At 41.4% G+C, this 15,423-nt stretch overlaps 2 protein-coding genes across 4 annotated transcripts; one reads left to right on the forward strand and one right to left on the reverse strand.

Annotated features, from left to right (window-relative positions):
* Positions 1 to 152: 152 nt before the first annotated feature.
* Positions 153 to 6,808, forward strand: LOC118778734 (death effector domain-containing protein-like). 3 transcript variants are annotated; one of them, XM_036530385.1, is made up of 5 exons: positions 153 to 609; positions 1,343 to 2,002; positions 2,708 to 2,812; positions 3,722 to 3,859; positions 4,455 to 6,808. In XM_036530385.1, the coding sequence occupies exons 2-5, from the start codon at positions 1,435 to 1,437 to the stop codon at positions 4,841 to 4,843; spliced, it is 1,200 nt and encodes a 399-aa protein (XP_036386278.1). In that variant the 5' UTR covers positions 153 to 609; positions 1,343 to 1,434; the 3' UTR covers positions 4,844 to 6,808. The 3 variants fall into 3 exon arrangements, with proteins under 3 accessions (XP_036386278.1, XP_036386279.1, XP_036386280.1); XM_036530386.1 differs by having other exon boundaries at positions 1,347 to 2,002; XM_036530387.1 differs by having other exon boundaries at positions 153 to 394.
* A 909-nt stretch (positions 6,809 to 7,717) lies between these two features.
* cfap126 (cilia and flagella associated protein 126) lies at positions 7,718 to 9,760 on the reverse strand. Its single transcript, XM_036530711.1, has 5 exons — positions 9,734 to 9,760; positions 9,379 to 9,441; positions 9,151 to 9,228; positions 8,801 to 8,992; positions 7,718 to 7,918 (listed from the first exon to the last, which is right to left on the reverse strand). The coding sequence occupies exons 1-5, from the start codon at positions 9,758 to 9,760 to the stop codon at positions 7,718 to 7,720; spliced, it is 561 nt and encodes a 186-aa protein (XP_036386604.1).
* Positions 9,761 to 15,423: the final 5,663 nt, after the last annotated feature.

Here is a 15,423-nt window from a genome sequence, read left to right on the forward strand (position 1 = left end):
TATAACCGTGCGTTGATTAATCTCTACACCGACCTCCGCTAAGATGGTGGCAGCACCGCGGATCATGCACCCGAATAAAGAAATACGTCGTTCCCCGGATGTTAACCTCAGTTCGACCACTTCCCAGATATCGTTTTTTTCCCACAGGGGAACAAACATGGCCGTGTCTGTTTGACTGATTGCATAGTTTTTAGAAGAACAAGGAAAAACTAAAGAAATCGAGCCACTCATAAGAACTCTGTCGTTCCGAAGAGAAGAATATTTCAAGTTAAAGTGTTTTAGAAAACGAGGCCGTTGCTAGTTGTCTAGTAACAAAGCGTCTAAGCTGTCAGTGACACGCATTTTAGTCGGGCTGTTAGCTAAACCGAACATTGTTGCGTTTGTCGGCGATCTGGTAAGATAGCTTGTTATACATGTTTTTTTAAGTAATGATCATATACCTAATTAAACCTAGTCATCAAGGTAGTTAGCTAGATTGCAGGCTAAAAGCCCCGAAATTGAAGGAAGCTAGCAAATAGCAAGATAGCTGGCTAATATTAACTAGCAAGCTACTTAGCACTAGCAAGAAGCGACACAAGACACAAAGTAAACTGAACAATAAATTTACACGTAAGTCTTTTCATCTAAAATGTTTCCCTGTCTGTACGTATTGTTGTACTAACATGCGGGACCATTTTTAAGTTTTAAGGTTAGATAAAGTGTGCCGTTTACCTGTTTGGTTTGTTTTCCAGTTAGCTAACTACAACTTGGCTAACGTTAGCCAGCTGTAACTTACGTGTCCCGCAGTGGCATTGCTCAATGTGTTGTCAAAACCAGGGATTTTAGCCCAGAGAGCGTTTTTACCCATATTTGTTTATCTTTTCATTTTCGTTTCTTTTTTAGATCCAGTTAAAAAGTTCTGGTCGCAGGTTATGTAGGTTTACCCAAAGAAGGTGAAGAGGTTGACCTTAAATTTCAGCAACGCAACAGCCATTTGGCTGACAGTTTAACAGTACCAGTGTTTATTTATTTTTGTTGCTAACATTCTTTTCTTTAAAATGTGCTATGTGATGTAGCTCACAAGCAAGGTGAAGGGTCTGATTTTTGGATAAAATTACATTTTACCCGATAAACTGTTTGTTCGAATAAACCAAGTGTTATACTGCTAATACACCATGTGTGATATTTAATTAAATATTTAAGGTAGGGTTTAATGTCACGTTTCTGCCTTTACATGATCTGTACGTTGCTTGTGATATGCTGCCTGTCTGTATGGTTGTTTGACCAATCGATGTAACACAGATGCTATTTAAGGCTTTTTTTGAAATTGTTACAGAAGTTTTGACGGTAGTAATTTTTTTAGATAGGAAGAGTCAATGAAGTGACTTGCACTTCAGCCACAACTGGGAGTTCCTGGATGTCCAACACCTCTGCAGCCCATCCTGGCACAGAGTGATGACCTCACAGCAGCATCCTTCCCACCACGCCAACACCAACCCTCGCCTGCTCATCACCCGAAATCTAACGACCAGTCAGGCCAGGCAGCTCGCCCAGCCCGGCCAGTCAGACTCCACCCATAGCGGAGGTTCCTCGGCTCCCACTGCCGCCACGGGCGGGACGGCGTCCTCCGCTTCCCCAGCCGGCTCCTGCGGCGGGGGTCCCCACAGGGGCGGGCATGCATCCTCCTCATCCTTGTCACGCCGGCGGCCGCCGACGGGGCGCTTTGAGCCCTGGCCCGAGGAGGCGGCGGACGACTCCTACGGCCTCTATTCCCTGCACCGCATGTTCGACATCGTGGGCGCCCAGCTGACCCACCGCGACGTGCGCGTCCTCTCCTTCCTGTTCGTGGATGTCATCGACGAGTACGAGCGGGGCGGCATCCGGAGCGGGCGGGACTTCCTGCTGGCGCTGGAGCGGCAGGGCCGCTGTGACGAGACCAACTTCAGACATGTGCTACAGCTACTCCGCATCATCACCCGCCACGACCTGCTGCCCTACGTCACGCTCAGGAAGCGGCAGGCGGGTGAGTGCCAGCGCGGAGCGGGGGGGTTCACCATCCAGTGCCATCGCACATTTCCCTACCTTTGAAGCTTGAGTTTGTTCTCAGACATTGTGATGGAAATGGAGCTCTCAATTAAATTTTGCTTTCTGTATGTGGGGAAAAAAATATTTTTGTGTTAATACTTACACTTTGCCTAATAAGGCACAGGTTTTAGACCATCGAAGTGCATAAAATGTTGCTCTTGGTACAAGACAGGGACAGATGTGACCTCCAGACTTAATTTTCACATGCCACGAACTGCTAACCATGATTACTCATTCCTTTCACATCTCGCACTTACATGAGGCATGCACCGTGTGCGCAACTACTGGTGAAAGCTCCAGGTCTCGGTGTCCAGTAGTGCTATGAGTTACATTGTTTTCTACACATAGATGTTTTGCATAAATTGCATCATTCACTCATATGACTGATGTTTGCTGCATTTCTTTAACATAGTCTGTCTGTTCAACTCAGAGTCAGCAGACCTTCATTTTTAAGGCCTTGTGGTTGCCTCCAGCCTGTAGTCAGTCTGCAGTCATGTGTTCTGTATGCTCTGAGCAAAGCAAAATTCAGCAGGGTTGTATTAGTTGAATAGGTGTTGCAGGATGGGTGAACACAGCAGTATGGCAGTACAGTGTAGCTTTGTCCTACTTATTGACCTGTCAGTGCCTCTCTCTGGTTTTTTAGTGTGCCCAGACCCGGTGGACAAATACCTGGAGGAAACATCTGTGCGTTATGTGTCCCCGAGCTGCAGAGGAGAGAACCAGGGGACTACGCCACACAGGAGGAATGGTCAGACTGGGGCAGGGGCATGGGGTTGCCTTTCGGGGTATGTGCATGCACATTTAATTTGCGACAGCTGACATCCAGCAGGAGGTTTATTCTGAGGTGTTGCAAGTGGGAAATGCCTTCCCCTATGAAAGTAAAATGAAATTATTGAGATAAAAAGTTTAACTGATAATATTAACTGATGTGCAAATCAGGACAGCAGTAGAGAAACCCCACTGAAGCTAATTTGCTTTATATTGCAGGTGATACTTGAATTGTGTGTTGCTGTTTCTTACTTACTGCTATAGATGTGATTGTCATGCTTATTTACGTAAAATGAAAAGACTGTCAGAATGCACAGAACGGCTGAATGTTCACAGATGAGGTGTTCAGATTGCACACAGCTTTTACCTTGATTTTACCTGCTTTTACTCATGAAACCAGCACACTCCTCATTGCCCTTACCTCCATCTTCAGTTTTTATTATCGCATATTATCATAGGATCTTGATGTATGGTTTGCGGTCACTTTGTCAGCTAAAGAATCTTTGCTTGTTGCAGCAAACCTTTTCTATGTGTAAAATAGTCAGAGGTGCCTTCCAAGGTACGTTTCAATTTTTTTCACCTTTGCTTTTCTTTAATAGTACTAGCCGAATTGATTGAAGAGCAGTGATTTAATCACTTCTTTGTATGTGACAGCAGTATGTTTACTTCTGCAGTCTGGCAGATGGAAGTCATTGATAGATTAGTTTCTCGTCATAACACGTCGGTGGCAATGCATGCAACGAGGAGTATAAAACCGTTATAGAACAGAAGAGTACAGAGCACTTCAGAGTGCATGTGATCACATTTCGTATATGTCGGTTACTTCCTTCAGTCTTTGTATCCATTCATGTCACTCACAGTAAACCTCCTCCTCTGACCCCACCCCCAGGCTCCCAGCCAGTGATCTGCTGCTCCCCGTCTGGCCCCCAGGTGTGCCCCGCCCGGGCTAAGCCCACCCCTTCCCTCCCCAGCCGTAAGAGGAAGAGGTCCCACGCTGCCACAGACTGCCGGGAGAAACAGACCTGTGGTGAGTGGAGATAACGACCTCCTCACACTGGCACAGACTCAGAGACTGATAGAAAGGAACAGTATTTACCATGAGGAGTATCCTGACCTTAAAGTAATACAGGGACTAGGAGGGCTGTTATAGAACATTTTCCATTTTTGAAGTTGGTTGACTTGCCGTAAACATGTAGGCTGCTGTTGGTTGCCTCTCGCCTGCCTTGTGGCTGCAAATGGGTATTCATTTGTGTTTAAATCTTTTTTATATTTAAGCCTGCTGTGATGTTCATTAACACTTACTGCCAGCGTCTGGCTTTGGCTCCAAAACTTTTGTGTCCAGTGGCCAGTGAGCTCTGCCTACTTTGAGCTCTGCCTGTGTTGGATAGGCCTATGGTCATCCTCTAAACAACGTTATAGTAAGCTTTACTATACCGACATGCATGTTTTCAGGGAGCAGATTACTGGTTGCTAAAAATGGGTCACAATGTTGCAAACTGAATGGTAATTCTTTGCAGTGAGATTCAGAAGGCAAGTTTTTCAGATGTTGGGCCACAAAACCAGGACAGACTCGGGTGACCTTGACGCTTAAGCTAACATCGGTCCGTCCTTTTGTTCCGCAGACATCCGCCTCCGAGTGCGCGCCGAGTACTGCCAGCACGAGTCGGCACTGCAGGGCAACGTCTTCTCCAACAAGCAGGAGGCGCTGGAGAGGCAGTTCGAGAGGTTCAACCAGGCCAACACCATCCTCAAGTCGCGGGACCTGGGCTCCATCATCTGCGACATCAAGTTCTCCGAGCTGACCTACCTGGACGCGTTCTGGCGGGACTACATCAACGGTTCCCTGCTGGAGGCGCTGAAGGGCGTGTTCATCACGGACTCGCTCAAGCAGGCCGTGGGCCACGAGGCCATCAAACTCCTGGTCAACGTGGACGAGGAGGACTACCAGGCGGGCCGGCGCAAGCTGCTGCGCAACCTGGCAGCCGGAGGGGGCCGGGAGACGGCCGCGTAGGCGCAACGCCACCGGTCGCGGGGAAGAGGCGGCGCGCATCTCGAAGAGGCATTTCCCCCAGCGACGGGGAAGGGGATTGAGGGGACAGAGGCTCGAGAAAGACTCCATCTGTGGGAGGACTGAGCGCTGGACAAAGAGATGTCCTTCAGAATGTATTGCAGGTTTTGTGGAAGATGGACAGGAATTTGGGGGGGGGGGGGGGGCTGATGGGGAGGCTTCTGCTTTATTTGGTTGAATGTCCACATGAACTGAGAGGGGGAACGGCGCACGGAAAGCAAGCCGCTGTCTAGGTTCGAGTCAGGAAAACAGAGGATGCTGTTTTTTGTCGCATACTGACTTTAGCAAGTTAGGGGCTGGGGTGTGATATTTTGAAAGGTGGGGGGCAATGGTATGAAATTGGAGCAAATTGGAATTTTGTTTGTGAGCATGTGCAGTGGCCTTCCAGGCTGGCACTGACGGAGAGAGCAGAATGTGCATGCGCGCGTGCATGTGTGTGTGTGCGCGTGAGTGCGCACACATGTGCCTGTTTGTTGTGTCAGAGAAGTATTTATGGAGTGTGTGGCTCAGAACAGTTTGGACACTCTTTGATCCTTTTCGGGGGAAGAAAGAAATATGAGTGGAACTGCAAACACAGGTTTTTGAGTGCCTGGCTTTTTTATGTTTGTTTCTTTGTTTAGCACAGAGAGGCGTATTTCAGCAACGTTTTGTACAGACTCAAGAATGAAGATAACGGTGTTAGTGTTTATTTGCACCTGAAATGCCAGTGGAAGATGTCCTTGTGCGCTGTTTCTATCGCTAACACCTGTTCATTGTGCTGTGTATGTCAAGCTTCTCTCTGTTACATATGATTGAAAACCTGCATTCTCTCTCTTTGTACAATATGAACACATCAAAATTATATTAATATGACGCTGTGTTCGCTCAGTCAACGCATGAATGACCGGAAGTGTAGGAATTGACACAAGATTTCTCCTTCAAACTTCGTCAGTGTATATGTGGAGAGAAATATTTCACCTTATTTCTTTTTTTAATTTATGTGTTTGTGTGACGAATACTATGTTAATTGGAAGTTTGTGTGAGGTGCTTCCAAGACAAAATTTAAATGTCAGTCCATGTCAAGATAAAAATCAGTTGGGATGTGGCAAAATGCAGTTACAAAACTGTACACAGCCTGTTTTTTCCTAATGGAGTGAAATAAGTTACAATACTGGTATCTATTATATAGGTTGTATATGATGAATTTTAGTTTCTTTGAGCCTGTTTACATACTTTATTTGTTGTATTAGTATTCAGCTGTGGTCCTGGAGGGCAGACATGTCTAGTTTCCATTCCAACCAAAACCGTAATTATGCAGGTGAATCCATCAGGTTCTCGAAAGAGTAGACTTATATTCAGCCATTTTCCAGTCTATAAGTTAGATACTAGTAGGCCCTGGGAGGATAACTGAGGAACTCTGGTGGACAGAATATGGAGGACAGTTTTAATACTCAGAACATTTAATAGGATCTGTGACCATTACATATGAAGTACTGAGGTAAGGACAGGGAACGGTGGCCGCTCCTCAGCTTTGGGCTGCTTCTAAAAGTGTAAATATGTTCAAAAGTTATTGTTTTTTGATATTTTACTTCTTAGAAAAAAAAATCTCCTTCCTTGCCAAAGCAATCAAGAGTATGGTGGAGACATGAAGTTGAGGTTGGTTTTCAGAAGGCACACATTGCCCACACGTAAACAGACGGATGCAGAGCACTTTATTTTTTATGGAGTCCACATAAAAAGTCTCTTATTTGGTAATGGTGCTATTGGCTCTATCCACTTCTCAGTTAATAAAAACAATATGCCACCTTCAAGGATTGCTGGCCTTACGGCTATAATCATGTTTTTCATTTTAAAGATCCTTTCCGTTTTTGACCAAGAGATTGTGTGCAGTGTGCGTATTTTGTACCAGTGTATTACATGATCGGTACATTCAGTGTCAGTACAAATCAAAGAAATGTATTCTCAAAAACTGAATAAAATTGGTGGATAATTATTTCGGTAATTAGAGTCCTTCATTTTTTTGCAAAAGTTAGTGTGAAATATTCAGTGTCTTTTAAAAAGAAAACCCACACGTCCAAAATGTTAACATCATCGTTTGGCTCTTTTAATTCTGAAGTTTTGTTCCCGCTGTCATGTACCGCTGAATTGTGCTTTAATTTATTCTATAAGATCGCTGACATGAGCAGCACGATTTTTTGAGTGAGGGAGAGAAAGAAATACAAGACTCACGATCAGAAATTCCTGGAGACACCCTGCAGTAGTCAATTAGAAAGCAATGGGTTAGTTGCTGACCAGTCTAATGCTATCTGCTCACTGACCCTCTGCTCTTAAGAATTTATAACTAAACTTTAATTCACTTTATGGCAACTGTTCTCAGAAACTGGTTCATATGAAATCTGGCCAAGTGGTCTTTTGAAAGAGTATATACTGTCATTACTGATATGAAACAACCACTAAGATGTTAATGTTCATAGTCTTAAACGTGTTAATGTTAATTCTTGAAGTGAGAAGTGGTAGAGCAATAAGAAATCAGCCTAATTACCATGCTGTGTTGTCATGTAGGCCTAGTCCAAAACGGTGGGAACCATTTACGCATAAACATGTACACTAGTCAACTAGTGGATCCAGAGCTACCTACAAAGTATGTGGTAGGTATTCCTGAAATGTTTGTTGTCTGTCAAAAGCTTCACTGAAAAGACAAGATGAACCAAGGACAGATGCATGTTTTTTTATTGTTTATGGTATACCTCCATACTTAGTAATGCAAGTATTTAAAAACACTTAAGATTCTTTCAAAATTCTTCAGTCACAATTTGTTCATTTGATGGACAGAGTTGGTCACTGGGCCTGGATTGCTTCCTGCTGGTCAGCAGAGGTTGGCCTGGACTGGGATGCTGCAGACATAGGTGAAGTGGGGGCTGTCTCTGGCTTAGGTGAAGTGGGGGCTGTCTCTGGCTTAGGTGAGGTGGGTGATGCTTCTCGCCTAGGCGAGGCCGCTTCAGGGACCTGATCCTCCTCGGCTGGCTTGGCGAGTGTTTCCTTTATAGAAAAACAAGGTTTCAAAAATGTATTGTTACAATGTATGAAATTCAAAAAAGCCTATATATGTCTGCAAAACTAACATTTGCTAATATTTGCTTATCAAGGATATGTATGCCAGTCTCAGCTGACAGCTGAGATTACAGCTGATTACAACCATTTGTGAGTTAAGGCAGATACAATGAGGTAAAGCTATAATTTTAGCCCTCGTTGTGCACGTTGGGGCATGAAATTACATGGGTCAGGTGAAATGCATTTTTTTTTATCCAAAAGGAAAGATGAAATCATTGAATATTCCATTTACAACACATTTTAAACAACTTTGTAAGCATGCTTATTTAGGCTAAGTACAGGTAGGAAACAGAGGCACTTCTTCTGCAGAGAGACTTTATTGAGAGACTTTAACCTCATGGAAATATCAAAATGATCATGGGGGTGTGTTTGCAGAAAAATATTTAGGGAAATTGATCACTTCCACTGGAGAACTGTCATTCATGGTGTCATGGCGGCAGTGTAGTATAGAGGTTAAGGAGCAGGACTCGTAACTGAAAGGTTTATCCCCACTGGGACACTGCTGCTGTACCCTTGGGCAAGGTTCTTAACCCACAACTGCCTCAGTAAATATCCGGCTGCATAAATGGATAACATTGTAAAGAGCTGTAACCTATGTAAGTCGCTTTGGATAAAAGTGTCTGCCAAATGAATAAATGTAAATGTCATGTCCATTCATGTGATATCAACAATATTTTTGAAGACACCCCTTATTTAACACCATACAAGCATGAACAAATAATCTAAATGATGTTACATCCAAAACTACATGCATTTTGAAAGAGAGATACTGTGAATTACTAGATATGCAAAGGGCCCCGGGGTTCTCACCACATTCTCCGGTGACTTCGGGGCCGATTCCGGGCCCTTCTCTAAGCTCCTTCTCTTGGAGCGCCCCTGATCTTGGCTCCAGGATCTAAGTCTCTCCTGACCCTCCACTGAACGAGCAGTCGGGTTGATGGACGCGGGGGCAATTCTACGGGGCAGGTCCCAGGTGCCGATGAATGTGGACCGGAATCCACGCTGAGAGAAAGCAGACTCATACAGTACTGCTGGTGGCACTAGCATGTTTTAGAATAAATGTAGAACTTTGTTGTTGCTTTTGGAAGTAATGTCACCAAATGACATTACTTGTATATGGCTAGCTACTATGAACAGTCCGTGGAGACAGACAGTCAAACCTTTGCTTTCACGCCTGGGAGAAGATGCCCCCGGTCCGTGGCAATGAACGTCGTGTGACCCACAGCAGCGGAAGGTCTCTGAGGTCACACAGTGATTGAGGGTGAATACCATTTTTGAAAAGCCAGCTATAAAACTTAGACTAACATTACTGAACAGTTGACAACACACAGCAAGCATTTGACCACAGATTGACATGCCAGCAAGTTTGCAGCGCTAGACTAACTTACCTCTTTGTATTCCTTGGGTAGTGTCCAGTTCTGCAGTCTCTTCGCTTTGAAAGCACTTTCATACTGAAATAAATAGAAAAGTTGACTCACAGTCACAATATCAAAGGTAGCTGGAACCAGTCCTGAACACACTGCAGTCGTTTAATTACTCAGATGGCTAACGTTAGTTGTAGTTAGCACCCAGCAAAACAGTATCCAGCTAGACAACGTTAGCTAGCGTTAGTTCCAAGTCTTCTAATGTTAAATCGCAAATGTAAAGAAGCTGAAGTAAAATGATTCCGCTAGCTAGCTGATTGAAAACTTATCTTCATATCAATCAAGAAAACTATAGCTAGGCAGCACTAACGTTACGCACCTGATTAGCAGAAAAGTTGGTCGCCATTTCTGCCGTGTTTGTTGACGCCTGTCTCATAGCAACTGAGGACGAGCGACGCATTTTTCAAGGCAGCCACCGAACCGTAAGTTACACATCGCAGCATGTAATAAACCAAGCGTTTTGAGTGTGTTCGGTTTAAGTGTATCACAAAAACACAGCGCAAACACATTGGCCACACATCAAATAATGCCAAGCCATTCCAAGGCTCCATTCAACTAAACATGTCTCGTTAATGTGGTCACATCTTATCCTGTATCCTGTAGATCCCGTGTTTGTTGCACTTCTAATTATAAGGTGCGTGTCATTTGTATTTAGTAAATGTATTCATAAAATAGGTTATCTTCCGTTTGTCCTAGGAATAAAGATAATTGAGCACCTGTCATGAGATTTAAAAAAGTAAACTGGAGATTATATAAACTCCCGCACGGCGCATCATGCAAAATATCATTGCTTTATTTGACATAAGTGCTAACAGTGATGCGTAACGTGAGCTCCATCAGAATGCCAAATGAAAAATGGCAAAATACAGATAATTCAGCTTTAAAGGACATCAGCTGTCGGGGGGCGGGAGGCAAGGAGGGATGACACACCTGTCGTCTGCCAACTCAGTACACTCTCCATAGGTTCAGACAGGTGACATCCCAAGAAACTAAGGCACATTGGATTTCATTCGTCAGCACGTTGACAGACAGTGCAGTGCAATACGGGCATGCATGCAAATCAATACACTGCCATTTTGACATGTACAGATGAAATTTGACATTTAGACCTTATTTATATGCAGTACTACATATTTATATGACATATTTACAAGCATACAATAATTTTCATTTATAACATTCTACATCGTAATTCTGCTCCTACCTCGCCCCTAAAAAAGGACAATACATTTAGCATCAAAATATTTACATGGCAATCAGAATGCAGTCATATATTGAATTATTATTTTCAAAGTAATCTAATATAAGAAAAGATACTGATATCCCTAAACAAAAAACATATTTGTATCTCAAATGTATTATATACAATAAATTATATATTAATGAATTTGTATATGAAATTGACCCCAGGTATTGGTATTATGGTGGTGAATATGACAGTGAAACATAAGGAGAAATGGATATTTTAATGCTGATATTTTGTTGACAAAATCATTTGCTACTCATGTCACATCAAGTGGACAAAAAATGAATCTAGAACTAAAAAAATTTATCTAGAACTAAAAAATGACTGTGTGTGTTACAAATGATATTATTTTAGAACTGTATTCATGTTTACATTAGAGCATGTTATTCTTATACAGAAATTTTGTTGTCTGCCATTTCACTTTTGTGAAGAATCCAATCAGTTTATTTTTTAGTCAATCTAACTGACACACTGATCAATCTAACTGCTCACTGACACAGTGATGTTGGTTGAGTGATGTGCTTGTAGGCAAAGAGCACTGTGGTTACCATTGCTACTTTATATACTATATTTGGTCTCTAAAGGCACAGCAGAATGAAATGCAGGGGAAGGTATGGAGGTATGTTGTGTTATAAGGTGTTCAATAGAAAACATTATATAGGTGAGAGAAATTAACGTATATTTTCTGCATAGGCCCAAGGCCAAGAGGGAGAGGCAAAACGAGCTGAAAAGAGCTCACATTCAGTTTCACGTGTTTGTAATTGTGTGCTGTTTCATTTAATTTAGCTAAGTACAAGTCACTGCTAAATGTGTTGCAGCTTGGAATTTGTAGACAGATATAGATGAACACTTAAATGGCTGATAAAAATTTCGACAAAGACAGAAGTTCATGCTTGAATTTCAGGGCTTGATGTAAAAGGTAGAGAAATTGCTTATGTAGGCACCCAGTAAATGATACGTTTCCCTGCGTCAAATGAGAATCTATGACCCCCAGCAACAAGGGGACGATCTCTCTCAGTGAGATACATCGGGGAAGGCTATTCAAGCTATGGCCGTGAACTTGCCATCGGAAGAACTGTCCCAGCAACATACAAACAGATACCTGCATGCATATAAAAAAAAACTTCCAAAATAAAAATGTTACCTTTCATTGCATTTCTTCCATTAATCAAAACTGCATCCTTTATGGGACACTAGTGTAACAAATTCAATTGGATAATGTGAGGGAAGAACAACATGGCAGAAGGACAACTGTATATATAATGTAAAAAAAAAGATCTGATAAAAAAAAGAATAAAAACAGAATGATTTCAAATTACAGTAACAGCAACCCCAAGTTTAAAATTATATAAGGATGACAATAATTACAACAGAAAAGTGTACTGTGTCACACAGGTGTTGTAAAACCAATGGAAATTGGATTAACCAATATTCTGTCCAAATAATTGCATCATTTGCAAATATGCATTTGCCCCTTTTTAAATAGAAGCCAAAACTAAAATGGGAGGTTACATTTATTTACAAAATAACCATAATTAAGAGTGAATACCAGCTAACAAATACTCAACGTATTCAAACATTATGTAACAATGACCTAAAGTCAATCAGCATGTTATATAAAGTCAGGGCTTCAGAGTGGTTTCATATTGCCAATAAATTCAGCAACATGGATAACCACTCCTCTCATCAAAATCACCTACAGACTTTTGGACATAAGTATGGATGTCTTTGCAGGGCAGCATGAAAACCATCTCTTCCCAATGATAGTTAAAAAATTCAAACTGTTAAAAAGGAGTTTGTCCTACACCAAACTCCTTTAGTGGTGCAGCATAATAGTTCTTGTACTGTTGTTTTTAGTTGTGTGTCGTTTAATTGAATTTGGTCCTTTTTGTGGAATACAGAATTCTTCTTAGCTGTAGTAGCTCTCTTCATCGATTTCAGAGGGTCTTCTTCATTCCACACTGAAAACAAAATCTAAATTTTAGTCATGATATTCTTCATACAAAATAAACAGGGGACCATTCCAGTCTGTGCTGTCCTGAGAATTTTAAAATCATGAGGACCACCAGGCAGATAACAGTAAAAACATTGAAATAGGCATGCAGTTAGGAATCAGGCATGCAAGTTAAGAAAATACTTTAGCAACTGCCTGAATTCAGTACAATCTCAAGAAAGCCATTTGTAGCAGTATTTGTAATGTACAATTATATAGGGTATGTAAGATATTAGAGTATCAACTCAAAAGAGACTGATCTCCTGCCCTCACTTCCCCTACAGTGATCACTTAATTTACTATGGTATTTTCTTAAAATCACATGCATGCAACGTTAACTAACATGCTATATAAAAGCATGAGCTCCCTGGACAAATTCTGGCCAATTCAGATTGTCAATATTACATCTCAGATGTTATAATACCTAGCAATTGTTCTTTGTACTGTTTATAGCTACAGGATGGAAATCTGTTTGCCAGCACCAAGCTATGTGACTAGTCACACTATGATCCAAGCTGAAGACAGCAACACTATATCTATGAAATATGTATACAATTTTAATTATATAAATATAGATGTAAAATCACTATATAACTAAAGGATACTCACGCTTAATGAGGAAGACGTAGGTAACTTGTTCACTTCACAGGTGTTTGCTGTTTGTTCGCTAGTCAGCAATGTCAGTCTTCAAGAAAAATTCCTGGCTTTCACTGTCACCTCTTCTCAACACTTCAAAAGCCTCCATTTTAGTAACACTATCTGTAGATGTTTCTTCTTTTTCTTACAACATTGCATTCATATGCTGTCCACTTTCAGCTTTCCACTACAAACCCCCACCTGCTCTCTGACACTCTACCTGCAACAAGTCTTTGGTCTGCATGAGAAAATTTCCACTGTCATTCATTTGTGAATTGAAGACAAGATGTTTGTAAGAACACAATGGCTTCCTTGAATGGAAAGTTCAAAATGAAGTTTTAGCAGCATGCAGCCATTTCTTGCTGTTATGTGCAACTTAAGGAACCTTATTGGGTAGTTTGCAGACAGTGTTATTCTCCTCCGTTGCAAATCAGGTAATCATGACTTCTCATTAATGTAAATGAGTACAATCATTCCGCTATCAATCCTGGCTTAGAAGGGTCCATAAAGAGGAAGTTACAACCAGACAGACAGCTCACAATAAGTAATGGAGGAAAGAAGGAGGCTGCTGGGATTCGAAAGTCCTCTTCAACTTGCTCTTGGTCATCTCTGCAGTTCAGTATGAAGGGGGGGGGGGGGGGGGACCAAGACAAAAGAAAGATTTTAGCACTGAGAAAGAGAGAGAGTACATGTGACATTAAGAGTTTACAATGGTGGCAGTGGAGGCTGGGAGCTGGGGATATCTAATGGAAGTGGCTTACAGCTGTAAAGTGCACCTGCAATTATTTATTTTTATGTGGTACGAACAACAAGCCAAAACACAGGCAAATTATGTGCCCTTGGTGAAAGCTGATGGGAGATCATTACATAAAACTGACTCTATAGTATTGTGTGCGTCATTGCTCCTCTGGGGAGTCAGAAATTGCAGCAGACAATATGATCAGATCAGAAACAGGTTTCACCTCTTGTATGAATAAATAAAGCATTTCCCAGAAAGGCCACCAGAGGGCAATGTAGGGGAAAAAATCACATCACAGTAACAGTTTAAATGTAAATACTACTTTTAAAAGCAAACAGTGGTTGTCTATCTTTGACCCGGAAGAGGATTTTATACATAACAAAAGTAAAAAAAGAAACAAACAGCATTTTGTTCATTATGTCTTGCTCATTAATGAGGCCAACAAAATTTCAAAACAATCAATGAGTTGGCAGCCTCATCTCCTCATAATTATACCCATCCTTTGAGCTGCCTTGAAACTGCATACCACTCTTGATTCCAGAGTACCAAATGTTAAATATGATAACACTGAAACATTATTATATTAAAATGAAAATAAATGAGTTTTACTAAAACAGTCTGATGCCTCATATTATAAATGTGACCGTCAGATTTCAGCACTGAAAGTCCACATTTTTTGTCTATCTATATATGCCTACACACATATAATGATATATTTATATATTAGTAAATTTGATTTAGCTACTACCCTAAGATGAAAAAAGTAATGTATAAACTCAATGCCAATCATTTGAGCCTTGGAAATGAATTAAAATAATTTAAACAACTTCTTCCAAAAGTGTTCTCAGTTTGGTATCGCTAGCTAGTTACCTATTTCTAGTATTTTTTCATACTTTTTGCCATCCCTATTTTTCATGAAAAATGTAACAAAAGTTGGGCTGGCTATATAGTTTCCAGTAAAACAGTATTTTGTCACCATCAGTTAGCTAGTAAATAATGTTAGTGATAAATTAGCAACACAGGTCAGCAAGATTAATTGGATTACTTATATAAGACATTTTGTTCTTGATCTGCAGTAGTTCAGCTTCTTTGTTGTATAAAACAGTAAAAATGTATAGGTTTGTAAATGCTGAACATCAGTGAGTGGGCTATGCTTAAGAATGCCTTCTGCCTTGATTGATATTGATCATTTTATTCATGTCCTGTCCAGACAGTTTCTTGGGACTGATCCAGACACACATACACATGGACACATGCAAGCATGCACACAGACACACTTGCATAAGAACACACACAGACACACACCTTTGAAATTATTTAGTGGGAGGCTCCAGATCTTTCTGCTGTTAATCTTGAGCTGCTCCATTAGGATCTTCATCAGAACCAGATTCAGCC

This window comes from Megalops cyprinoides, chromosome 6 (assembly GCF_013368585.1).
Source record: "Megalops cyprinoides isolate fMegCyp1 chromosome 6, fMegCyp1.pri, whole genome shotgun sequence".
NCBI lineage: Eukaryota > Metazoa > Chordata > Actinopteri > Elopiformes > Megalopidae > Megalops > Megalops cyprinoides.

What these genes read in the sequence shown, in the direction of transcription:
- cfap126 (XM_036530711.1), bottom strand. Translation starts at nt 9,760, where the DNA reads ATGGCGACCAACTTTTCTGCTAATCAG. An exon ending in TACCCAAGGAATACAAAGAG is followed by an intron (nt 9,229 to 9,378) that starts GTAAGTTAGTCT and finishes GTGTGACCTCAG; the next exon opens with AGACCTTCCGCTGCTGTGGG. An exon ending in TCCCAGGCGTGAAAGCAAAG is followed by an intron (nt 8,993 to 9,150) that starts GTTTGACTGTCT and finishes GCTTTCTCTCAG; the next exon opens with CGTGGATTCCGGTCCACATT.
- LOC118778734 (XM_036530385.1), top strand. Translation starts at nt 1,435, where the DNA reads ATGACCTCACAGCAGCATCCTTCCCACCACGCCAACACCAACCCTCGC. An exon ending in GCTCAGGAAGCGGCAGGCGG is followed by an intron (nt 2,003 to 2,707) that starts GTGAGTGCCAGC and finishes CTGGTTTTTTAG; the next exon opens with TGTGCCCAGACCCGGTGGAC. An exon ending in TACGCCACACAGGAGGAATG is followed by an intron (nt 2,813 to 3,721) that starts GTCAGACTGGGG and finishes CCCCACCCCCAG; the next exon opens with GCTCCCAGCCAGTGATCTGC.